This window comes from Diplotaxodon limnothrissa, linkage group LG8 (assembly GCF_057381915.1).
Source record: "Diplotaxodon limnothrissa isolate DT_005_m linkage group LG8, D_limnothrissa_male_GT1.1, whole genome shotgun sequence".
Lineage (NCBI taxonomy): Eukaryota > Metazoa > Chordata > Actinopteri > Cichliformes > Cichlidae > Diplotaxodon > Diplotaxodon limnothrissa.
In genome coordinates this window covers 20,335,210-20,359,913 of record NC_140603.1, presented here as the reverse complement: position 1 = coordinate 20,359,913, position 24,704 = coordinate 20,335,210, and the positions used below count along the sequence as shown (strand labels likewise).

The window sequence follows — 24,704 nt, the reverse complement described above, 5'->3', positions numbered from 1 at the left end:
AAGACTAAGTTTACATATTTTTTTTTTTACATTATTAGAATTAACAAAATATAGTTTTTCATCTTTCTCCCCATAGAGGGAAACCTAGTAAAGGCCAGATATTTTTAAAATGGCTTGCTATTAAGCACAACACTTGTACAGTACTACTCAATGCACTGTCACTAACAGAGACTGAAGCATGCTAGTTGTCACTTTACAAAATAAGTACAATAATTTAAATATACAAAGGCATGAGTATAGTACAAACTAACTGTCAGCACTGTTAGACAGGTACACTGAACAGGTTCAAACAGCCACTATCTCCACCTGTAGCAGGCACGTTAAATGGCTTCATTTGAGGCTGCTACACAAGACCACTGATGAAATCTCTACCTGTGAGCTCTGAACCCGCCTGGTCTAAAGACACATCAGAGACACTAACACTAATTAAATAGATTTTCATCATAATGATGTAAGGCTTCCCATCTGGAGGAACAAAAAATACTTTTCAAACATTAACTTCAAAGTTTACTCACTGATGAAATTTTTTGCATTCTTTCCAAGTGCTGCTGCTTCTGCTGGTTTTTCTAATAAGTCATTAACAATAACAACAACAAGAAAAAAGAAAAAAAAAAAAAAAGGAAAAATGAAGACATACACACACACACACACACACACACACACACACACACACACACACACACACACAAAAAGAAATAAAGAAAAAAGGGAAAAGGCCAAATCAGTGCATCTTTTAACAGCAAAATGCACACGAGGAGAAGCAGCTCAGTCCTGCGGACAGTTACCGCCTGATGAAAGGCCCTTTCAGGGACTGCTTGGATATGCCTGTGTCCATGTAGCCATGGTGCCCAGCTGGAGTGTACACCATGTTGCCATGTGGTGGAGCCTGCATGGGCTGCTGGGGGTATGGCTGTGTTCCCATCATGCCCATCTGCATAGAGTACTGGGGTGACTGGTTCATATAGGCATGGTTGCCATGGTAGCCACTGTTCATCATGGGCTGGCTCATGCTGTAGCCGTTCATGGCGTTGAGGGAGGGCATGTTCATGGAGTTGACGTTGTAGGCTGGTGCCGGCATGATGTTCATGCTCATGTTCATGCGTGGCATGGCGGTCAGCGTCCTGGATGGCGCCTGCATGGCGACAGCCTGTGGCGGCCGGGGGTACATCTGCTGCTGGTGGTGCGACAGCGAGGCCGACTTGGAGCGTGCAGAGATGTGATTTTTGGAGGCCATCTGAGGCTGGATCCGCTGCGAGTGCGGGATGCCCATGTTGCGCTGTAGCATCATGGGTGGCGGTGAGCTGAGATTCGGGGACGGGGTCACGGTGGCCTGCACCTGTGGGTTGGGGACTCGATGTGGCGTCTGGGACAAGGATACCAGGCTAGAGTGCTGCGATGATAATGAGGGGGTGTTGGCGTATGATGTGATGGGGTGTGAGGCCGAGTGGTTGAAAGGCAGCGAGTGAGGGTGCTCTATGAATGTGTTGGTAAATTGTTGCAATTTGGCGAGACTAAGGCCAGAGGACTGAGAATAGTGCCCGCTGCCATACTCCCCCTGGTGGTTGATCCTCTCATAGAGGGTAAAGTTTCGGTTGTCAGATTCAGGGATGTCTGCCAGCTGCATGGTGGTGGCGAAATTGGTGGGTATGGCGCACTGAGTCATAGACTGCTGCTGGCTGTGCTGACCGTGCTGATTGTGAAGGCTATGCTGAGCATGCGGATTGTGCTGACTGAGCTGATTGTGCTGCAGGTGATGATTGTGGTGGTGGCTATGCTGGTTGTGGGGATTGTGTTGAGTGTGCTGGGTAAGCTGATTGTGTGGACCGTGCTGATTGTGTTGGGTGTGCTGATTGTGTGGGCCGTGCCTGCTGTGGGAGGTGTGTTGATTGTGTTGGCTGCGCTGGCTGTGTTGACTGTGCTGGTTGTGCTGGCTGTTGCTCGGAGGCCTCTCAACCACGACGCAGCCCTGCGGTGACTTGACGTTGCAGTGCGGCGGTGAGCTCAGGCTGTTCTGCTGGATCATCCCGCAGCTGCCGGGGTTAACGGCAGCCATTTGTTGGCTCACGGCGCAGCTGCTCTGGGGCAGGCCGCTAGGGGGGATGCTGCCGTATGAGCAGCTGTTCTGGCCCATGGTGGAGTCGTAGCTGCTGGGGTTCTCGTAGTTCTCTGTCGTACTCTCAATGCTGCCCAGATCGCTGAAGCCACTGTCCACCACCTGCTGCGAGTGATCCGACACCGACGGTACATCCATCATGGGACTTGTCTCCATATTATGGAGCGACGGCACTGAGATGGCACTGTGGTCAGGGCTGATCTGCGTGTAGCCACTGTCCAGGATGGAGACAGCTGGGCTGTTAACTGAGCGTACTGATTGGCTGGGATGGGAGTGCGCAGAGGAAAGGGGGCTGCTGTGATCTGACTGAGGACAGTCGTCCAGCGAGGTGATCTGGGGGCTCTGGCTCACATGGGCATACGTTTGCAGGTTCCTGCAGGGCTCCTGGCTCTCCACGCAGTCCTGGAAAACATTCTCCCGCTCGGTCTCCTGCGTCAGGGACTGAACAGCTTGGGCTGTCTCTGAGTCAATCTCTGTGCAGACTGGGGGATCCTCCCTCAGCATGGGATTGAGTATTGGCCTCTCTGCAGGCGGAAGAGGCAGGTGGTGTTCTGGACAAGGACTATGCAAACTCTCTTCCTCTGACTCAGAGTCTGCAGGATTATCAGAGTCTACAGCTGCTTTTGAAGTGACTGCTGCTGCTTCAGGTGCCGGTGTTGCTTCTGATGGTTCTGCCGGCGCACTATCCTGGATGCTTTCTGTAGCAGTAGCTGGTTCCGCTTCACTACAGAGTACTGTAGAAACCTGCTGACTCAACTCAGAGTCATTGTCTTCTTTTGCATCTAAAAAAGTTGGCATGCATTTGGGTAAGTCTTTTGAACTCTCTTCCAGGTCTTCTGTATTATTCTCTGGCCCTGCTGTCTTGCTGTGGCGGTCATCTTCATCATCTGCATCCTGATCCTCTATTTGGGCTCTTTGCTCGCCCTCCTCATTTTCCTCATTCTCATTCTCTAGCGATACAGCACCCTCTGTGCTGTGCACTACATCTTTGGCTGGGGATTTCTGCTCATGTTGGACCTCCTGCTGGTCATCTTCAGGTGGTTCTGGTGAATCAGCTGCATCAACTTGCCTTGGGGACACTGCGCCAGGAGAGGCAGCTGGGGAGCACACCAGAGAAGCTACCGGTGATGCTTCTGGAGAGCTCGACTTGTGGGAGCCATGGTCAGCAGGACTTGGGGGCTCAGAGGGGAACCTGTCCAGCATTATATTGGGACTTGCCGAGCCTCTGCCTGCCTTGCTGCCCTCATCGACATGGACGCCATCCTGGTGCGGCCCATCCTTTGCTTCCTCAGTATGAATGTGGTGCTGCTCTGCCTCCATTGGAGTTTCAGGGGGTGTGTAGAGGTTCAGCTTAAAGCCCATCTTTCTTTCGTTCTTTAGCTTCCATTTAGGAGGTCCACGTTTCACTCCTTTGGGCCAGCCTTTCTTCCGTTTCACTGGACGGGGTTTGCTGGGTCTCTTAGAGAGAAGATCAGCTCCTACAGATCAAAACAATGCAACACTTTACTGGTTTGCCATGACATAGGCATAGAAGTGTAGAGAAATAACATAAGAAATATAAAGTTTAGTTGTTTTTTGGTTTTTTGTAAACAGCAGTCATAGCTCAAGTACCTTCATTCCAGTGTTCGAGATTGTCTTTTTGCACATTTTTCTCCAGCCTTGGGCGACCTCTTCGTCGTTTTATCGGTGCAGCTGGTGTCTTGTCCTTGTGTGCCTCCTCCTCATCTTCTTCATCCATCTCACCGACTCTAAAAGTGCGCTCCAGAAGGGGCATGGGACGCTCATCCTCCGAGTTGTCGAATGGCTCGTTCAGCACCTCTGTCGTCTCTGAGATGGTTTCTGTCGTTACGCTGCTGTTTATCCGCTTTCTTTTACGCCCTCTCTTCTTCAGAACCAGGGTTCTCTGAAATACAAACATGAGAAGAACCAATGAAAACAAACCTCAATCAAAGCAGATTGGTTTTTGTTAATGCTGGAAAGTGGGGCAGTAGTGGATGACCTCCATGATGGTACAGCTTTTAAACCCATACAGGATTCTGTGCTAAATGCAAAATGTTAAAACCACAGCTCAAGACTAAATGTTTGAGCAATGCAGGCTGGTGTGGAAACCCACAAATGAGAAAGGCAGAGTAAGCAGAAACCACAGTCTATATTTTACATTCTCCAGTTGTTTCCCACCGACTGCCTCAGACTGTAACCGCTCTTCCCTCCGAAATCCTTCATAAGAAAAATGCGAAATGAATACAGTAACTAATGCACCAAATAAACCCCATCAACCACTGTCATTCTTTTCTGGTTTCCATAGTGTTTTAGTTGAAAAGGTCTCCCCTGACATCATGCAGCCAGTTGTAATATTATCTCCAGCACAAGGGGGCAGTGCCATATAGACGGAACAGATGTGAGGAGCACAGTGGAGGGCAGTAAATTAACCATGACCACTGACAATAGTACAAGGTTTAGCCTGCACAGTCTCGACACCAGCAGTGAAAACACAATCTATTATCTACAGCTGCAGGCACACAGGGAGGCTCGAGATGACAGGAGGAAGCCACTGAACCCTACACTGAATTCATGAATATTTATCAAACCTTTCCATCTCAACCACAACATGCTCTTTAATGAAGGAAAACATCTAGACATACACTCAATCCCACTTTGTCCTAGAAGCAAACTCCACAGTGGCACACACAAACACTGACAGTCACCTTTCTCTTGGCTGCAAGCATTGCATGGGCTTTTGTCAAGATGGGTGGTGAGCCATCTGAGTCGTCGTCATCGTCGTCAGCTTCCTCATCGCTCACTTCCTCAGTCAGCTGGATGCGCCTGGTCCAGGGCGGTGCGGGCCTTCGTTCGTAGGTCCTGTAGGGAACCTTACAGTGGACCTTCGTGAGAGGTTGCCTACTACTGTGAGTCATCATGTAGCCCTCTCTCTCCTCCTTCTCCCAGCAACTGGCCTGCTCCTTCAGCCGCTCAGCCTGGTAATTAAAAAGACAAGATGCATTATCTCTGGGAAAGGCGCACGCACGGATCCAACATCTGAGCAACGACGCTAATGGGAAAGCAAGAGATTGGAATTAACATCATGACAAATGAATCACTGCAGGTTTCTCCTGATAATAAGAGCAGCGTCATGATTGGATGTCTGCCCGTCATGAAGGAAACGTTCCTGTTAAGCGACCGTGGAAAGATTGCATTTCATGGAATATTCAGTACTATCAATTATGCAGTGAACTGATTTAGAGCAATTTTGCACAACATTAGATGCCTGCTGACAGTGAGAATGCCTTTCCCATTAATGGCCTCTATTTGAACTCCCAAGCTAATCAAACAAACATTTACTAACAGCATTGCAGGCAAGCAGAAACAAATAACTAGTGTTTCTTGAACAAAGGAACCTACATCCATCTCTGCTTCCCTCTCCTCCTCAGACAGGACAGCGTTCAGAGTGGTGGAAGGTGTCCAACGCAGGGCGTCTGGATCCACCTCGATCTGACGTGGGTTCGCCCTGAGCTTCTCCATGTGTCGCTGAATCAGTCGTTCCCTTCTGATCAGCACGATCCTATTTCGCGAAGAGGAAAGCACATTACTCTACATCCATAACAAAAGGTAACAGAGGGTGAAGTGTGGTTAAATACGAGCGTTAAAGTAGCGCTCATTGGGGCAGCAGGTGCTTCGTGTCCTTGGGGGTGCTTAACCTGACTTACTTCTGTCAATATTCGGCGGCATTAATGGATATGCTGTTAAAAATACCCGCTGGCCTGGATAAGTCAGACAGCAGAAGCAGCAGCGGCAGCGCAAGTTGAAGGAGACTGTGGCTCTGAAACTGACCTGCCATCCTGTCTGTCAATCATGCCAAGCTGCTGGAGAGTAGCGGCGATGTCATGTGGACACATCCCAGTGGCCCTGCTTATTCCTTTAACACTGATGTGTTTATCTGGGTGCTTATAAAGGTGCTCCAGTATGACACTTTTCCAATATGCCAGGTAGGATAAGCGACCCAGATCTGACAGCGGCTTCTCTGGGGATCCAGCTTGTCCTTCTTGCCTGGTGAGAAGGTAACCTAAAAAGACACGATTCAAACAAAAACAAAATGCTTTAGTCGAGCTGCAGGCAGCGGCTGGGTTATTTCGGATTGTAATCCAATCCCTGCGCCTCCCCCCTTCCCTCTGTATTCATGTAAAGATGTGACGCCAAACCCTAGTTGGGATTCACCTTCAAATAGTGCAAAAGGGAGAGAAGCTTTCCACTCCTTCAACCTCCGTCAGAAGGTATGACACATGCCAGCAAGGGCAACAAAGGAGGTTGAAAGAGGAAACAAAGCGACAGAGCGAAACAGAGAAGCAGCTGGATGTCATTGCTCACAGGAGACTGCACTTAGGAGAGATAACGCACAAGGAAAAAATACTAATATGGATCTGTGTGTAATTAGTTTTATAGCAGCCCTGTCAAGGGTCATCCATTATGAGCGGCATGAAATTAATTAATGCCTTTTAATGTGCACCCACTACTGAGAACCAAACAAGCTAACCTAATCACAAAACAGGGAACACATAATATTCCAGTAATCATGACAATATTCATTACTAAAGCTAAGAACAGCAGCTTGTGATAAATACACTTAGAGATGAATATTCCAATAAGTTAATTGAAAAAGTCGTTTTTCATTTTGTGTCATTTCACAAGTATATTATCATTAATAAAGCAAAACAAAAGCGCTACTCTGAGACCTGTGAAGTATGATTTGAAAGAGAACGCTTTACACACACTAATGCTCTGCTGTGAGAGCTACCTGAGACAAAGTGTTCCTCTAATACAATCCAATATAACAGAAAATCTTAATCTAAACAACTTCCAGCTCCAAAGCTACATTTTCCAATAAAGCCTTCAAAGAGCTCAGAACTCAGCTGTGTTCAATCTCCCTTAATCCCTGTCTTTGTTATCAGCACACTCTCAATATCACAGATCCTCTCGCATCTCTGTCTCAATGGTTCCCAAAGTGAACAGGAAATCAAATGCTCCATTACCGCCTGCCCACCCCTGCACTCGCTCCTTTTTTTCCTTGTCTTCCACGGTCGGCACGGAGACAACCCTTGAAAAATAATAAAATGCCTATAATGACAAAAAAATGCCTGCCTAAACACAAAAATCCACTCAAGGCAGCAACTGTTTTCATAAGTGGACTGTGGGCTTTAAATATTGTATGTGTTGCATTTACTAGACTTAAAACAAAAAACCAGCATCCACGGCTCATCAGAAGTCAAGGAGAGAGAATTTGGTGTGTGTGTGTGTGTGTGTGTGTGTCTGTGTGGGGGTGGGGGGGGGGGGGGGGGGGGGGGGGGGGCTCTTCAGGCAATGCTTAGGTGAAAACTACTGGCCATCAAATTAATACTGCAGCCAGAATGTTATGTTTCCCACTCCTAATCTTCTGTGATTGCCTAAGCACTGTACATGAATGCTCTTGATTAGACACCCTTGAAAAGCCTTAACAAAATAACAGCACCTTGCCATAAGCTACAAAACTCTGCCTTTAATCTGAAACTGTTTGTAAAGACCAATAATAAAAACCAAGTGTGGTGGTCTAAAAAGGCATTAAGGAACTTACTGAAATCAATAAGGAACCTTCCAAATCCTTGCCTTTGGTACTGAGGCATGATCATTATGCAGGAGACATTGTACTTCTGCTGGCAAAGCTTTTCCTGGGGGAAGGAGAAACAGATCAAGTATGTCAGAGCTCTGCTGAAGCTGGCAATTTACTGCACCTGCCATTGTCCTTGTCTAAAGCTGTGCACATGCACATGCACATCAAATACACAAACCGAGATGTTTCACTAAAAAGTATCGCCGTGTGAGAATTACGGCTGCAACTGACATTTGAATTTTTATAACATTAGATATTCCAAGATGATCAATTTACGGTCATCTAAAACTGAGAAAGCAGAAAATTTCCCCACATTTGAACCACTGTGAGGAAGTTAAATCCACATCACTAAATAGACAAACTACTGTGAGGTCTCAGTATCAGCATTCACAAATGATGTGCGGTATTCCTTCATTTCCCATAAAAATCACTCCGTAATTCTTACCTTGGAGAAATAGCCCACAAGATGACAGCCTTTCTCATCATTCTTTGTAAGTATGTAGAAGAGGAAAGGCTCCACATCATAATACAAGGTCTTGTGATCCAGGAAAAGCTTGGCTAACAGGCAGAGGTTTTGGCAGAATAGTTTGCTGACATTTCCATCAACCTAAACACGGAATAAAAAGAGCAAGAGGACACTGTTCAAACAGTTCCCATTCCCCCACCCTCCCAGCGCCCATTCAGTGGGATCTCATGCAGCATACAGTTATTGCTTTATTGCTGTAAAGGGAAGCTGACCTCAAATACGGAGAGGTTGTCCTTTCTGTAGATTTCATTGGCTGGCGGGTGGAACCAGCCACACTTCTTTGTGTGTCTCTGGAGGATGTTTTTGCTTCTCATGTACTTCAGACAGAACTCGCATATATAAAGCTTTTGTAATCTGGTGAAGACAAAAACGAGAGCTGAGGTTTGTACTTCAGCATGAGAGGCTTTATAACAGGACACTGAAATAAACTCGGCACCAGCAACAAAAGAAATTGGCATTATCTGGTGCAAAAAATACTACTTACCTTGAATATTCAGGTGGGTAAGGTGATGAGTACCAGGTCTGGATCTCATACTTCCCAAATTCAATGACAGCGGGGCATCGAACGGAGTCTGTGTTCATCAGTGATGAACGAGATCCGGTTCTCTGTAAAAAGATTTAACAAAGACACACTGATAAATATAGTGACCCAGATAATTCAGCATTACAGTTCCTCGTGTCAAGAACTCTGTCGAGACGAGATTGTGGTTCATGGTTCTCGTGAGAAATGAAAGATACATCTGCCCAAAATCAGTCGCACAAATAAGATAAGCTTTACCATGCTGACACCCCAGTTACCGATTGAGCCAGTGGTTTCCGTTTCTTTTTTTTTCTTTCAAATGACTATTTTTACTCAGCATTTCTGCATATTCTCTGATGTCTATATGGTTTTCTGAGTCTATAAACAAACTATGTTATATTTGAGCCCTTGATCTTTTTAACCAAAGTTAGTACCTTTTAAATTCGTAAGTATTAGTGAAATAAGCTTTTTTGCTTATTAAGACCCATGCATTCCAGACGTATAGTATATCTATCTGTTTAAATTAAGAGTGAAACTCCAGAGTCATGCTTCAGGGTCTTAGAAAAACAAAATGTTCTGTGGAAAGACAAACAGTTTGACTGAGGCCAAATTGTACCCTCAGTCAAAGATAAACAGTCTGAAGAAGGCGGAGAATTTAACCTATACGAATGTTTTGTTAGCCTGCTCAGTTATGCCCTGCTGCACGGGCCTACAGACCGGACAGTGGTGTTTTACTGTTACAGCCAACACATTTCAAAAGGTGCAGTTTTTAGGGTGAACGTTCTCCAGTTAGCATTGCACAAGTTTCCTTACAGCTCGGAAAGTGAAGGGTAGACAAGTCCCTTTCTTCCATGCAAACTATGGGCAACCTGCTAGCAACCAAAACATGCAAGGAGCCTTTGGTGCAGCACCCTCTTTGCAACCGATTTCATATGGACACTGCCAGCAACCTTAATTAATAACTCCCAAACCGGTCAGGAAATACACTTTTCCGGAGGGTCTCTAGGCTTGTATGTCTGAAGTGTTAGTCTAAAAATGCTGACAAATGTTCACCTCCAAGAAGTGCAAAATGACACAAAAAAGTCAAAAAGAAGACTTTCTTTTACATGGGTTATTGTTTCATGTATTCTTGGCTTGTATTTAGCTTTTTTATTGGCAAGAGTTTACCAATTAGGCAATGAACACAATTGGATTAGAAGTTGGCTCCTTTTATATTACAATATACTCAAGAGAGCTGAATAAAACTGACATGACATATTATCACTGAAAGACCTTCTTTGTGTATATAATCCCACTTTGGTTCTCCTTTCAGTTTTCTTGCAAGCACGTAAAATGAGCAAAAGATTTATAGCGTTTTCCTACCTGAGCAGCGAGTTCCTGGATTCGTGTGAAGGTCTCGATGTCCTCCTCTGTGACGTGGTCTCTGGACATGGCCGCAAAGTCTGCCTGGGTCTCCTGCTTCACGTGCAGCTCCCCGTTGTGGCCTGTTAGAGGAACAATAGCACGACATCAACACATCAGGCGGCACATCAACAGCGCCCCGTTTGAAGCAGCCGCGGAATAATCTCATAAATGCATTCTATGCAAATGTGCTTATACTGTGAGCACTGCTGCTGAGCCTGTTTGAGGCTGTGTCTCAGAGGAATTTCATAATGTATCATCTTTGCATGTTTATATGAAAATCCCTAATGTAATGAAGTGAAACTAAATCACTCTAATTGCGTAACCGCTTTCATGTGCTTAGTCATCCACCAAGACAGTTTCCCATGAATTAAGAAGCAGATGCAGTGAAGGGAGCGAGTGTCGACATGAAAAGCAACTGATGCTGGAAAGCAGGCAGTAATTTTATGAAAGACATCAACACCATGACTTAACCACCAAAACAAAAACCCATTACAAGTGGAAGTGATGCATCATTAACATATTTATGGGAATGTGCTGGAGGAGTAACGAGTGTTTGTGCGGGATATTGTTTAGAACTTCTTGAAACATACATCCGTTTGGTTTTTTTCCCCCTACATGTCTTTCTTTTTTTTTAAGCTGTGACTTCACTCCTGAAGACAGTGAAATGTAAGGGTTACTGCACTTAGGCCATAATCATCATGTCAGCTCTGAGTCAGCTTGGGTGGGTGAATCACTGGTTCGTAATGACCGCTGGAAGTGAGGTTGAGAGGAGACAGTGATTTCAAGAGTGAGGGTGGGATGAGGAAGAGGGCGATGGGACTACAGTCTCTACTAGGTAGTGATCACAATGGGCGCACTACTGCAGACGGTCGAAGACAGAGCAAGGAGCAACATGAGGGAGTTAGTGGGCCATGCACTATGACAAAAGCCAACGGGCGAGAGGATGGAAGCCACGTATACTCCGCAGTCAAGTCAAAACGCAACGAAATTGTGTTAATAAACTAAAAGAATTTAAATTAGGAGGAAGATTAGTAGTCTGTTAGAGTGCTGAGGGTGCCTTCTCAAAGAAAAGATAAGCTCTAGTCTGGAAAAAAATAACTGCGAGTGTCAAGCTTTTAAAAAATGAAAGTAAAAAATAAAGAAGAAGCTTAGAGGTGTGGAGACGCAGGTCTTGGTTGGAATTTCGAGCCTTGCTTACCATGATTATTCTCAGGCTTAATTCTTCCGTCAGTCAAGTCTCCCTTTCCTGGTGAGAGGGCTCCCTTCTGAGGGCTCCCTTTATACCTCAGCCTGCCTAGTGTCCTGCGCTTTTTAAAGAAAGGGTTACGTTTGAAATGACTGACCATCTTAAACGGGTGTCCTCTGGGTCGGCCTGGCCCAGCAGTTGTGGAGTCTAACCTATTTTTATTAAACTCGCTCTTTCCAAGGCGCTGGGGCCCCGTTTTGGACGTATGGGGGGAGTACTGCTTATGGGGCAGGGGCTTAGGTGGCGCATAGGAAGGTAGTCGCTTTTTCCGTGACTGTCCCTGAGTAGTAAAAATGTGAGAGAGTCCGTCAAAAAGTCCCTTAAGTTGGCTGCTATTGCAGAGACTACTCAGGGAAGGAACACTAGACTGGCTGGAAGAGCTCTGGGGAGAGTTAGCAGAAGTGGAGCTGCTGGACACCTGCGAGGGGGGGCTAAGTCCGGGCAATGTGGAAGCAGGAGGAAGTGCAGAGGATGAGGGGGTTATCTTTTGAGAGGCATCAGCAGCAAAGGCAAACAGCTCTGGTGGCTTGGACAGTTTGGGTGGACCCTTTTCTCTAGAGCTTAACTGTTTGGCGGGCGACTCTATGGCTACAGCTCGCATGTGACGGCCCACGGGGGAAGGAGTAAAGAATTTCGAAAGCCCATCGATAAGCCCTTTAATTTTCTTGTTAACAGTGAGTGTAGCTGGGGTGGAGGTGGGCGTGAGGAGGGGAGTGGTGGAGGGAGTGGAAGTGGTGAATTGGGTGGCGTCGACCGCACAACAAGGGTCTGCAACAGCAAATCTGTCTCGGGCGTCCTTCACAGATGCAGCATGACCAGATGAAGGTGTGGAACAGACGGTAATCTTTTGACCCCTACCAGGTGACCCCCTTCCTCCCAGTGCTACCATGGAGCCGTCACCACTGGTTACAGACCTGCCGGGACAAGAACAGCAAAGTAAATGTAGATCTCACTGCTGACACATGAATGTAACCAAAAACATCAACTCAGACGTGTAATTATGTCATTAACGTTTTGAGGCACAAATCATTCTCAGAAATGTAATGTCGTTAACAGTAATATTTATACAAAGCCTAAAGTCTTGCTTCATATTTCCTGTTCAGAGTTATCTGCGAGATTCTTAGTTAGACACAATAATTTTTGTTTTCTCTACCCTGACACCAGGAGCTCATATTCCCAGGCACAGGATGAATAAAATGCTCACAGCATGATGTAAGTTGTGGACATCTATTCATTTTCACACATAAAAATGTCTGTTTATATAATTATAACCTGTATAACCATCTATATAATTTAACTGTTACTGTTGTTGCTGTAACATACAGCAGAAATGCCCCCACGCGGCATCAATAAAGGGCATTCAAACTATTATTAGCACTGCTACTGACTGAAAATAGCATTTAAATAGAAATATTGTAATGATAGAGGGGCTGCACAAATCATCTTACATTCACTTTTTTAAACATTTTTATATCAAGATATATTTTCAAATCAAGATATAAAATACATCTGCACATCTTGCCTGAATACACAAGAGAGTGAAAATACTAAACCTTCTGTAGTTTTAAGGGGCTTGCTACAGCCCAGAGCGAACACACCGTCCAGCTATAGACTGTTTAAAAAGATGGAAGTAGCCACACACATGTCAGCCATCACTGTGAGCAGACGCTCATAGGGGAAGTGAGCCATCAGTTCTAAGGTAGCCCTACCTTAAAGCATACTCAGGTTTGTTCTCCTTTTTGACACTAATCACGAGCATTATTTACAAAAATAACTTCAACTATGTTGTACTTAGTATGACAGAAACCACAAATTCATTAGGAAAGTGGTTCCAGAGGTCACAGAACAAGGGTGCAGAAAGGTCATTTTTGAGTAGATGAGTCTCCTCCCGCTGGCTATTAGAAAAACAAGACTTGGTAGCAACGACCATCTTTTATAAAGGCTATATATATATATAAAGTCTACGGATCTCCTTTATCCAATAACAACACTTAAGTGCTGTTTACACGTGAATTTACCAATATTAATTCTATGTAATGCATAGAAGTGATCTGTATTTGTTTTCCATTTTTGGGTGTTCTTATTCTCTGTGGAGGCTAAATGTATTATAGCTTATGTTTAAATTTATAGTTAATCAGGTCAGGAACTTAAACCAGAGTCAAGCTATAAACTGTAATGCATGCATGTTTGCAAAGGACCATGGATCATTTACTATAAAAATGGCAATTTGACTTCTCTACAGAAATGTTGCCATGTATTGAGATCTTACCAGCAGATGCACTATTATTACACCAAACAATTAACCTTGAGTATAATGTAACTGCTGTTAGTTAGATTACAGCACACTTACATTCTTTGTTTGAGCTTATTTCTGGGCCTTCCGATTGGCTTTGCATATCGACGTTTGATCTGATCGGCTTTCTTGTGCAGCAGTTTCTTCCCGTTCTCCTTCGGCCTGCAGACTTGGCAGATCCAGGTTCCTGGAGGGTGTCCAAACAGAGAGAGTACCGTTTGGGTGGGTTCATCAATTCAGAGGACATACAGTACATTCATTTGAAACATTTCCTTTAATAGGAAGAGCTGGCGAGATTCCCACCAGCTCACAATGACAATCAATTACTCAGCACAAAGCGAAAATCCATAAGAAAAACATTGGGTCAGTTCTCCGTTTGGAAAAATAGACTTTGCGTCAGCTTGTTGAGCTCAGCTATGTGACTCGTATGAATTGCCTGCCAAATATCCTACTACAGTACGTGCACCATCATTACAAGCCTCAATGTAGGGTCAGTACTGTAATCCAGAGATAGCAAATCTCCCCAGGGAAGCTGGAATAATTTGATATGCATGCAAAGCTCCTAATAAGCCACCGCTGCTTCTCTGTGTGCTGAGTGACAGCCCCAAACGGCCTTCTGTGAAGAAAAGGCTTTGAATTGACAGCAGAGGGGGGAAAACAGAGAAGCCAGACAGTATAAACACCTCACCTTTTGGCATTCTTGAAAGCGGCGGATCGCAGCATTCCATGTGAAAGCCCCGATCACATGAATCGCAGAACAGCATCTCATCCTGAAAGGGAACAGCAGGCATGTGTAAAGGATGTCCCAGTTGCATACATGTAACACCCCCGTCATTTAAAGTCTCTTTTTTTGAAAAATAAGCCCAATTGTGCACAAGAGAGGCTTTACAAATCTCAACAAATCCTCAGGGATGCACAAAATGGGATCTACCTTCAAGCCAACAACACTGAAAATGGTGTGTGTTAAGATGCATGTGTAATACTCACAGCGTTTTTCCCCTGTATTCGACAGGAGCTGCAGGTTTTGCATTCAATACACTGCCACCGTAATCTCTTCACATTTGAGGTTAATTCAGTGGAAAACTTCAGACATGATGGATGTCCTTTAGGAGCAATAAAAAATGCATATTAGCACAGGACATTTTACCACCGCTGGCGCTGTCACCGAGCCAGAGACAAGGTTTTTCATTTGTCAACACAGTCAGGTTAAACATTAACATATTACATCACTAAAAAACAATGCTGGGCCTGTGCCTGTATGTCCACAACACTTTTCCTCCTGGCACAAGTTGTGTCTAAAAACAGTATGATCAAACATCTGAGCCACTAATTACAGATAATTTGATCTTAATGAGGCAGAAACAGTAGCAGCACTCATTCTAATGGAAGCTGATCCATGAAAGTCATGTAAAAGCTTGCCTCTTCTCTCACCCGGCTCCCTCTCATGGTTGTAAAACAGCTGTTTTACAGTGAGAGCACAATTTGTGTACACTACGAGTGGTTAATGAAAACCACCTCGACGCTACTTAGTCAAATTTGAGCTATAAAAATGTCACCAGGAGAACAATTCCTTACGGCATTTAAAATAATTGTTCAAACATAAATGACTCCTAGGCAGAGGTAATTTTATGGGGGGTTAGCAGTTTTGTCTGGAACAAAAGAACACTAAAGGAAATGCCAACAATCTGCAGCGGGGAAAGGTTGATCTTTGATCTGCTATAACTGGAGTGGCTCTATAAAATAATTTGAAGTGAGCGAAAATGACTTGGGTGATTTCAGATTGTAATGGTCACTTGGAGCATCTGCCCTTCTGAGGCTTGCAAGTAATTTGGATCCCTCCAGCCACTCAATTTGCAGATTGTTCTTCCAATAAATCCCTTAAAGGGAAGAGAAAAATATGGTGAAAGAATATGAAATCTGCCTAACCGATGCAGAAAACTGCTACCGCCAAGGTTGGATGACTTGAATATATACTGAACACTGTGAGATGACAGAAATTTGTTGGCATTTCTTTAATACTGCTGATGTAATTAGTTTATATCAGGCAATGTGTCTGCTTAATGCCCCACTCTACCCCCGAATAATCTATTTATGTCTATATATTCACACTCTTGGAGCGTGACTTCTACCCATTAGGTTTTGACTGCTCAACAGTTGTTCTGTGTATCAGGTACAACATGGTAGGAGGGTTAGCCCTTTAAAGCTGAGTACACAGTGTGTGTGTGTCTTTTTTTATTGATCTTGTACAATGTGTTAACTTGCTTTACACATTTTAATTGGCCTTCCTCCACGGCCAGAACCTGCTCGCACGCTATGGGTCAATCAACCTGCCACAATGTAAAAGCTCACTGTGAGCGCAAACACCCAGGTAATAAAGTTTATTCAAATAGGATTAGCTGTGTATTCAGTGTTGACAAGAAAGAAGGAGAAAGACAGACACACAGACAGAAAGTGGTAATTCTGCACTATTCTGCAGCCAAAACTGACACCGCTGCCTTTAAATGGTAAATTTAGGTCAAGTAGGATTTATTATACTTGAGAAATAAACAAGTTAATGTATCACAAAGGAGCGTTACTGAAAAGAAGATGTTTATGTTTTTGTTGGGATACTGATAATATGCCAAAATAATGCAAGAACATGTTTTTGAAAACATCGAGCACTACTGAGTCGTGATACGAAAACACAGGCACATACTAAACTGTGAATTTTAACACCATTAAATGTGCAAAATGTTTGACTGATGATAGAAATCTAGCTTAGTTTGCACAACATTTCAAACACAACATTTCATACATATAGCATAAATATGACATCATGTTATACACCAGTGCAGAGATTTTAACCACATTTCTGACCTATGTCCACATATACGCTGACACTGTTGCTTCTGAGCTAACATACCAGCAGTTTAGTCTTGTTTACAGTATGTTATGGCTCGTGGGAACATGCAGTAAAGTGAAGCGTTACACAAGGTGACTTACCACTGCTCCCACAGTCTGCACAGGACAGCAGCTCTTCTGGCCGCTTGTCCCGATTTGACTCTTTCGTTCCGAGACAGAAACTGCATATTGGGATGGGGTCGACCCGGAGCTGGTGTGGGAACACAAGCAAAGACAAACTGATTAAGGGACAGAATGACAGACTGTGTGTGCAGCGCTGAAATCTTTGATCCAGATTTTGAGATAACTATTCATGTATTGCTGGTTAACATGAAAAGTGCGGATTCAATGAAACTCCCATGAAAATATCAGCGGGAAGAAGCAGCTTAGAGAATGGGAAAAAAATAAAAGAGTGGAGTTCTCACAGACTAGAAATGAATAATAAATGAATCTTATCCTCAGAGATATGCTGCATCTGAGATCCACCTCTTTTATCCATTACATCTGAATGGGTAAGTGATCTTAGTAATCATAGTTTAAGGGCTTAATCCAATTCTTAAAGCTTGCACTCCAGTCTGAAAGGATTAACCAGCATGTAATCAAATTACCTCAATAATAAAACATGCTCTCATTGTTACTGCCATGATCCACAGTAAATGTTGCAAGTCTCAGAACAAACGCTCATTTAAGGGCTTACGGTTAAGTTCAGAAGAAGTAAAATATGAGCTCAAGGTTTAAGAGGATTTCCCCATTGATCACTCAGAATGAAGAGAGGCCGACTTCAGAGAGAGCGCGAGAGCTGGGAAGACTTTGTGTCATTACTTCATACAAAGCCAGTCAAAGTCTAATGAATCTTAGGCTGAAATCAAGACCAGACTTAACTGAGATGGCTGCAGTATGGCTTTCACAAGTCTCCCTTTAAATGTGAGATCATACATAAAAGCCTCTTACAGAAGCAACAAACAAACTGCGGTTTCCTTCTCAGCTCGAGAGGAAGTTCTTAACGGAAAATAACACTCGCAGGGTGTGACCGTAAATAACCCACCTCATCATCAGTTTACACACTAAGGCCTCACCAATTGACTGGAGCCTTGGAGGGCCCTCTAGGGATGGCCATAATTAGTTCCTGGTTTCTATGACGCAGATCATCATCCTGACCATAACCCAATTTGCATCTTTCAAATTTCTGCTGGCACTGACCTCCCTCTGACCCTCATTTGAATCGGGGGAGGTGTTGTTTTTCCTTTTCCATTCGTCAACAAAACACAAAAACAGCAGCATCCCTTCAACCCGTCACTCCACTCCAAATGAACCCCAGAGGGAAAGTGAAGCAAGGATGCAATGGCAATCTGGTCATTGTTCCTGGCTGTATCAATTACTTGCTACGGCGAGGGGAAGCAGTTTACTGCCACATCAATGATTACTCTATTTTCCAACCTGCCAGGTCAATATTTGAAAGCGGGCTGGCATTAGAAGCAGACTGCTGCTCACACAGCTGTGATTATGGACATAAAACCACAAAAAAAATCTATGTGATGAGCTTTGTGATGACTCTACATCTGTATGATTTAACACTGTGGCTCGGAGGTAACTGGTGATTTTTGATATATGTGATGATAACTCACAATAAAACACATCTCACCCAGACAAAAGGCAGCAAGTTCAAGAAGGGCAGACAACATTGCCTTCACAGTCCAAATGCACATAATGATCTCAATGATTTTTGTACGCAAAAGGGACAAAATAACAATAAGATCAACAAACAATCAGGAGCAGAGTCACAGAGGGTGGATAACCTTATATGCTGTTCAAACCTTCTGCTTCTGACGGGCAACCAATCAGAAAAAAGCTGGTGTGAAGGGGGCAAAAGACAGATAGAAAATGGCTTATTAGGAGTCGATATAATATAAATAAAGATTATTATCAACGCATAAACAACGCAAAGCTACTGTACTACAGTCCAAGAATTAAAATATAGAGCTGAAATTACCATTACAGGTCACCTATAAGAACAAAATGTTATAATGAATATCTCTGGTGTAAAGGCAAAAGCTGAATTTTTAGAACTTGTTGTGGACGTTTTGCTTAATTTTCTGTCATTTCCAAAATGTTGTTGCTTTTAAAGCCCTGTGTTTTGTTAACTCGACTGTGCAAAATCTGCCAGCTAAGGCTTCATCAAAGTTGAATTGAGACTTGCTTCAAGCAGACAAAAGGGGAAAAACATTAGCAGTCGTCCTTGATCACCGATCAACGAAGTCTGTATTATCACTGCTAACAGATGCAGACAACAGGATTTGAGAACAGAGCCTTGGTGTTAGGAATACTTTGGGTTATGCCTTGTTGTTTAGGTACACGAAGTGCACTGTGTGACACTTTCATTATATGTTAACAGACAACTATAAATACGATTTCCGCTAAAGCGATAAAGACTGATAATGACAGTGTTAATGTGCAACCTGTGTACGCCGCTGATGAAATGCTCCAAGCACAGTGATGTGAAGTTGTTTAAAATAATAAGTCTTAATAAGGCTCCATAACACAGTCTCCACTGACTCAGCTATGAAGGCTGGATTAATTTCCATTAGGAATATTCTTGTGTCTGGTGATTAAAAACCAATAGCAATTTGAAATCTGTACAAGAGAAAAATGCAAAATAAAGAAAGAAAGAAAGAAACGCAGCTGAAGAGATGCTGATGATTTACTTGGGGATTCTAAATTAAGTACATTACAGGAAATTATGCTGCTTCAAAAGAGCAGGCTGTCCTGAGTGAGGGGGTGGGGTCCTATTAGAACAGTGCTGGTAGAGAGAAAGAGAGAGAGAGCTCAAGTGGTTGCATAACACAGCAGGAAAAAAACTCTCATTCCTTGCCTTTGTTCCTGCCAGAGTCTCTTCAGAATCTAATAAACTCTAAACCAAGACTGCTCTTTTTTACCTCAAAGTATCTCTTATTCTCAGCACACACACTCAACTACTGAGCAGGCAGAGCTGTCTCATCCTTTGAAGTGAACAGCAAACCTGGACCCGGCGAGGTGATGTCATCAGGCCGCGAGCAATAGGTTGAAATGTTCCAAATGGAAAACAGCAGGCCTTCCTCAGCTATGAGAACCACTGCAGGACACTGTGTCTCTAAACACTTCTCAGTTTCACTTTTGGCCTCACCACAGACACAGTCACAGTTGTGGCTGCAGTATCAAGGTGTCGCTTCCTGATTATTCACTGTGAAACTGGTGAAGAGCAGAGTGACATCTCTATAGCCTGATGCTGCTTGCTACTTCAGCTGCATAACTTGTGCATAAACTAGACCGCATTTCATCTTGATAAGCCTCAACACATGATATGCAAAAAGCCTTGACAACACACTAACTAGATGACTACACACTGCACTTTAGGTCACGCAGTGAAAACCATTTTCCATCAAGCACTCTTCCCACTCTTTGACAGTGTCTTAAAATTGCAAAGCAAGAACAAAAGTGCTGTCATCTTACAGACATTTGTCAGCAGCGTGTGTTATTGTTAAACACCAGTAACAAAGACACAATCTCTGCAAACTATAAACCACCCTGTGGATGTCGAAAGTTTGTTTATATGGTGTTATTTCCTCTCTGGGGCATCTCAGTTTGCACCAAGTTCATAACAGCTGCATGCAGTCGGGAGAATATTCAGTCTTACTTTCTCAACACATGCTCATTCACGTGCAAATTACCAATAATCTATCATAATTTTGTTCACCAACTCACAAGAACGCCAGCCACATCCTTTAAGGTCATTAGGCTAGAGTTACATAACCTGTGGGAAGCCTACAGCAGACTGCCTACCACACAGTCAGCATGACTTTCTGATTATCCAAGCTCTCTTATTATGGAGACCAACAGCAACACAATCCCAAAGGGACGCACTCTAGATGGCGTTGTTTCAGACCTGCCCAGCTTTAAGTCCCAAAGATTAAGACAACAATCATAAAAGTCCTACTCTTAAGTGGCCTGAACTTTCAACCTTCCCAACTGCTGAAGGTTTCAAATAAATGCCACTGCTGAAGAACCCAAAAAAAGCTGTGGCACATGTCAGAGCTTGACAAGAAGATCAAAAACAATAAGACATCAACAACAGCAGGAATATGTTTCTACTTTTAGGAATGTCTCCTTTTGGGTTAACAGCAGCATTAGGCAAAGAAAAGCTCAGAATGACACATGAATCAACACGACTGAAGTAAGATCAAGAAGGAGTAACAATGCAGAGGCCGAGGAGTGTGTACCTGGTCTCGCTCGTGGGGGAGGAGTGTCACAGATGACAGGACCAAGGTGGAAGCACTTGGACACCTGGAGCTCCTTCCCTCTACGCTTCCATGGCTGAGCTTATACCTCGGACCATTTTTTGACAACCTGCCAGTGTTAACTGCTCGCTTAGCAGCCAGCCGCAACCTCTGCCGGAAAGCGGGGTTATCAACAATGTCTGAGAGGTCATCCTGGTTCCTCAGATACCTCTCGATGTTCTTTAGCGAGGAGCCATGGGTATCATCCAGGCCTTCGATGGCCCTCCTAAGCATTTTATTCCAATCAATATGGCGCAGATCGCTCGAATTCCATATAGATTCCTTTGATGGCACAGGTGCATTTGCAGGCAAGATTGATCCAACTCTTCCGGGATGTCCTGGGTCCTTGTAGGAGGCGCTTCCTTTATTTGTAACCTTGAGGATAGAGCCATCGTGAACACTTAATTCCAACTGCTCAAGGACGGTCTTCTTGTCCAGTCCATGTGACGTTGCCACCGCATGGCAAATTCTCTCCTCTGAGGGCCTCTGCTTTTGCCTTTTGATTTTCTGTATTGCTTCAAGAATCCACTCAGTGTAAAGAGGGTTTGCAAGTTTTACCATGGTTGAACAATTAGCCTCACAAAAATGAGATCCATAAAGATTCCCCCTTTCTGCTGCTGAAAACTGGGTACATCCACATCCTTAGTAAGATCAAGAAGTTATGTTCCACAGCCGCATCCGCTCACTATTTCTTCTCAATCCTGGGTATCTCACATTGAACTTCAACAAAAGTTGGCACTAGTAAATTCCACAATGGTAGTCACCAGCTGACCAGGAGCTGAGTTTATTAAAATTCCAGATTAAATCTAAAAGAAAAACAGAAAAAAGAAAAAACAACAAATAGTCAGATCACCTTTTATTTCTCCTTATTCACATTCTGTAAACTATCTGATGGCACATCGGGTATGAAAGCTAAGCCAGAGGAATGCAGGACTTTTTAAGATGTGCTAAAACATGAGAAACAGATGGATAAAAACAGATGCAGGCGCTGTCATGGCTGCTAAAGAAATCAGAGTGACTTAATCCATAGTCTGACACTATAATCCACACACCAAACCAGATGTCCATTTCAAAAGAGACTCTTTTTTTCCCTTCTTCTAAAAGTAGTAAGTTTTCACACTATGACAGGCAGCTAGAAACTTCTACCGACTTCTGGGAAAGTGTACACAGTCACCTCGAAAGAAACACATTTTCGGTTTCAGAGTCCCTTTCGCATTTGGAAAAAAACAGAGGCAACCTTAGGAGTTAACATTTATTTCTGCTGCACGTAAATATCACACACAAACTGGCTAAAAACACACATATTACAGTCAAAAAGAGGAAATCATACGTAAAAGTTTAACCGTTAGTTGTCCGCACGAGACTTTTTTTGACAGCTCCACGTCCGCGGCGACGAAACTGATCAGCGCGAGCTTTAATGACACACGTAATAATCGATGCTCACTTCCTGACAGCTGCTGACAGGCGCTTCGGGGCACGTCCGCAGTCGCCACCGAGCCGTTTGACGACGGAAGAAAGCGGTGGTAAGACAAAAAAAACTACGTTAACACACCGAAGAGTTTGCGCTCCGCCGAGTTGAGCAGATAAATGACAGCGTTGCCAGCATTACTGATGTCACCTAAACAGTCGCCATTTTGTTACAATGTTGTAGTTTACATGAATCCGACATGACGCTGATTACAATCCAATGGAGTCTCATTAAAGCTTACCTACACTAATGTGCCCTCCCTAGCAACTTCAATATTGGCTGTAAAGACAAGATCCGATTTCTGGTTTGATAAAGCACATGTCAATCTTTATGTATGAGCTCACTCTAAGAGGCACGGCACTGGCTGTATGATCTGTCACTTCACTCAATTGACCCGCCTCTTAAGGTGCCTACAGTGACGAATTGATATCATTCACCTCCAGCACGCGTTACATCTGAACTTGCGGCTCCATACGTAGCGAAGGGTTATTATTAAGTTATAAATACACTATATCAGGCATTAAATAGTAAGTTGCAATTAAATGAGACGAATATTTAACCTCATTTACAAAGCGTTTAACACCGGCCCACCTTTACTCCGATTCCCTCCTTGAAACAGTTGGTTACACTTGAAAGTGATTTGGATCGTTTTAGACTTTAATTGGCTGTTTGTTAAATCTATCATTTGTTTGCATAAAACCTGCAAAGGCCCTCACTACTGGTTTAAAGTGGCACACATATCTCTATTTATTTATTTATTTATTTTTAAATAATTCCAGGTAGCATATGCAAGACTCCTGCAGGCATAAATGCATGCTATCGCCTTCTCCCCTCCTCCGTCCCTGCCTCCTTCTCTCTTTATCTTCCTCCCCTTTTTTATAATTTCCCCGAGAGGAGCCGTAATTCTCCCGATATTTAACATTTAAACTATTAAATTGAGAGGGGGGAAGATAAATATATATTCCGTTACGCGTTATGTTAAAAAAAAAGTAGGTTTTGCGCTCGCTCCACATCCGCCAGGAAAATTATATTAACGTCCCGTGTTGCGCCGTGCAACGATGGCATGACCTCTTTATCACCATTAACTATCAAATATCTCCAATGAGGACAAATAGTGAGCCCTGGAGGCGGGAGAGAGGGATGTGAGGGGGGGAGTAAAGATGTTCAGTAGGGAATACAAGTTAACACGGCTGCCGGGAGAGTGGCTCCTTCATCACCGCTTCTCAATTATGTATCGCTAGTTCTTTCGCTTCAAGTAGTGCTCCCCATCTCTCAGCTTCACCTCACATTTCTCACCTAAGCTATACACATATATATATTAGAAATGATACACAAGCCTCCTTTTTGATTTTTCGCAGTATTTTTCTTTCTCCACCCCCCCTTACACACTCACCACCACCACTGTTAAGATGTTATAGGCTGCACAGAACCGATCTCTAATCAGACGCCGCCGTGGGCGAGAAGGCACAACAAATTAACGGCAAGTTTCATGCAAGGATGAACATATAACTAGTAGGAAAGAGGTAAAAAAAAAAAGAAAGAGGGAGCGAGAGAGGGAGAGCGTGAGGGAGAGAGGGAGAGAGAGAGGGCACAGGCTACCGTAAATATTTGCTGGTAGTTTTACCTCTTCAAGTTTTTCCCCCCCTCGGATAGTCCTCTTCATTATCGGGGAAAACGTCGAAGGATAAAATGCGACGCGACATATCCGAGCGATTTTGCGGGATTTGATGTCCTGAAACGAAGGCTGAAAAGCTTGCGCCGAGACATGGAGAGGACCTGATAACAACTAATTGAAAGGTTAATCTACATAGCAGCCTGTGACAAAGTGGTACCCTCCCCCTTCTTCTTCTTCCACTGTAGACATCCCTACTTCAGTGTAGTGGAGCGGACCGTCGCCCCTTTAGTGCGCTCCTACAATGATATTGTCAATTTCACTTTTTTTCCCCCTCCCCTCTCACCACCACCACCTCACCATCAACACGTCCAGCGATGAGCCAAGAGGAACATTTTTACACTTCCATGTTTTTTTTGTTTTGTTTGTGTGTGTGTGTGTGTGTGTGTGTGTGTGTGTGTGTGTGGATTAGCCACGGCTTGCTACGTGACATTTTGATGTCGTAACAGCCCCATTAACGCCAGCACCTCGTGGGCATTTAAAACTTCCAGTTGATGCGCTCTGATGTGGCTCATTTCAACACAAACACATAAATCCAGACTTTTTTTTATTATCATTATTCTAAATATACATATATACATATTACACATTTCTTGCATTGGCCAATACTATCCAGCGCCGCAAGGGATATCAC

General features: G+C 43.8%; 1 protein-coding gene across 6 annotated transcripts; it reads right to left on the bottom strand.

Annotated features, from left to right (window-relative positions):
• Positions 1–666: 666 nt before the first annotated feature.
• On the bottom strand, positions 667–24,185 carry kat6b (K(lysine) acetyltransferase 6B). Of its 6 annotated transcripts, none has more exons than XM_085361451.1 (17): positions 24,023–24,185; positions 20,874–21,736; positions 16,723–16,831; positions 14,728–14,843; positions 14,429–14,510; positions 13,798–13,927; positions 11,400–12,361; positions 10,160–10,281; positions 8,762–8,883; positions 8,490–8,631; positions 8,197–8,358; positions 7,716–7,809; positions 5,942–6,173; positions 5,513–5,672; positions 4,819–5,088; positions 3,725–4,016; positions 667–3,591 (listed from the first exon to the last, which is right to left on the bottom strand). In XM_085361451.1, the coding sequence occupies exons 2-17, from the start codon at positions 21,489–21,491 to the stop codon at positions 782–784; spliced, it is 6,423 nt and encodes a 2,140-aa protein (XP_085217577.1). In that variant the 5' UTR covers positions 21,492–21,736; positions 24,023–24,185; the 3' UTR covers positions 667–781. The 6 variants fall into 6 exon arrangements, with proteins under 6 accessions (XP_085217577.1, XP_085217573.1, XP_085217578.1 ...); XM_085361447.1 differs by lacking the exon at positions 24,023–24,185 and adding an exon at positions 22,261–22,603; XM_085361452.1 differs by lacking the exon at positions 24,023–24,185 and adding an exon at positions 22,261–22,603 and having other exon boundaries at positions 12,306–12,361.
• Between the last annotated feature and the right edge of the window lie 519 nt (positions 24,186–24,704).

Excerpts from the sequence above, each read along its gene's own strand:
- kat6b (XM_085361451.1), bottom strand. The coding sequence starts at position 21,491 with ATGGTAAAACTTGCAAACCCTCTTTACACTGAGTGGATTCTTGAAGCA. Across the intron at positions 8,632-8,761 it reads TACCCACCTGAATATTCAAG|ATTACAAAAGCTTTATATAT; the intron begins GTAAGTAGTATT and ends TGTCTTCACCAG. Across the intron at positions 6,174-7,715 it reads AAGGTTCCTTATTGATTTCA|GTTACCTTCTCACCAGGCAA; the intron begins GTAAGTTCCTTA and ends GTGTCTTTTTAG.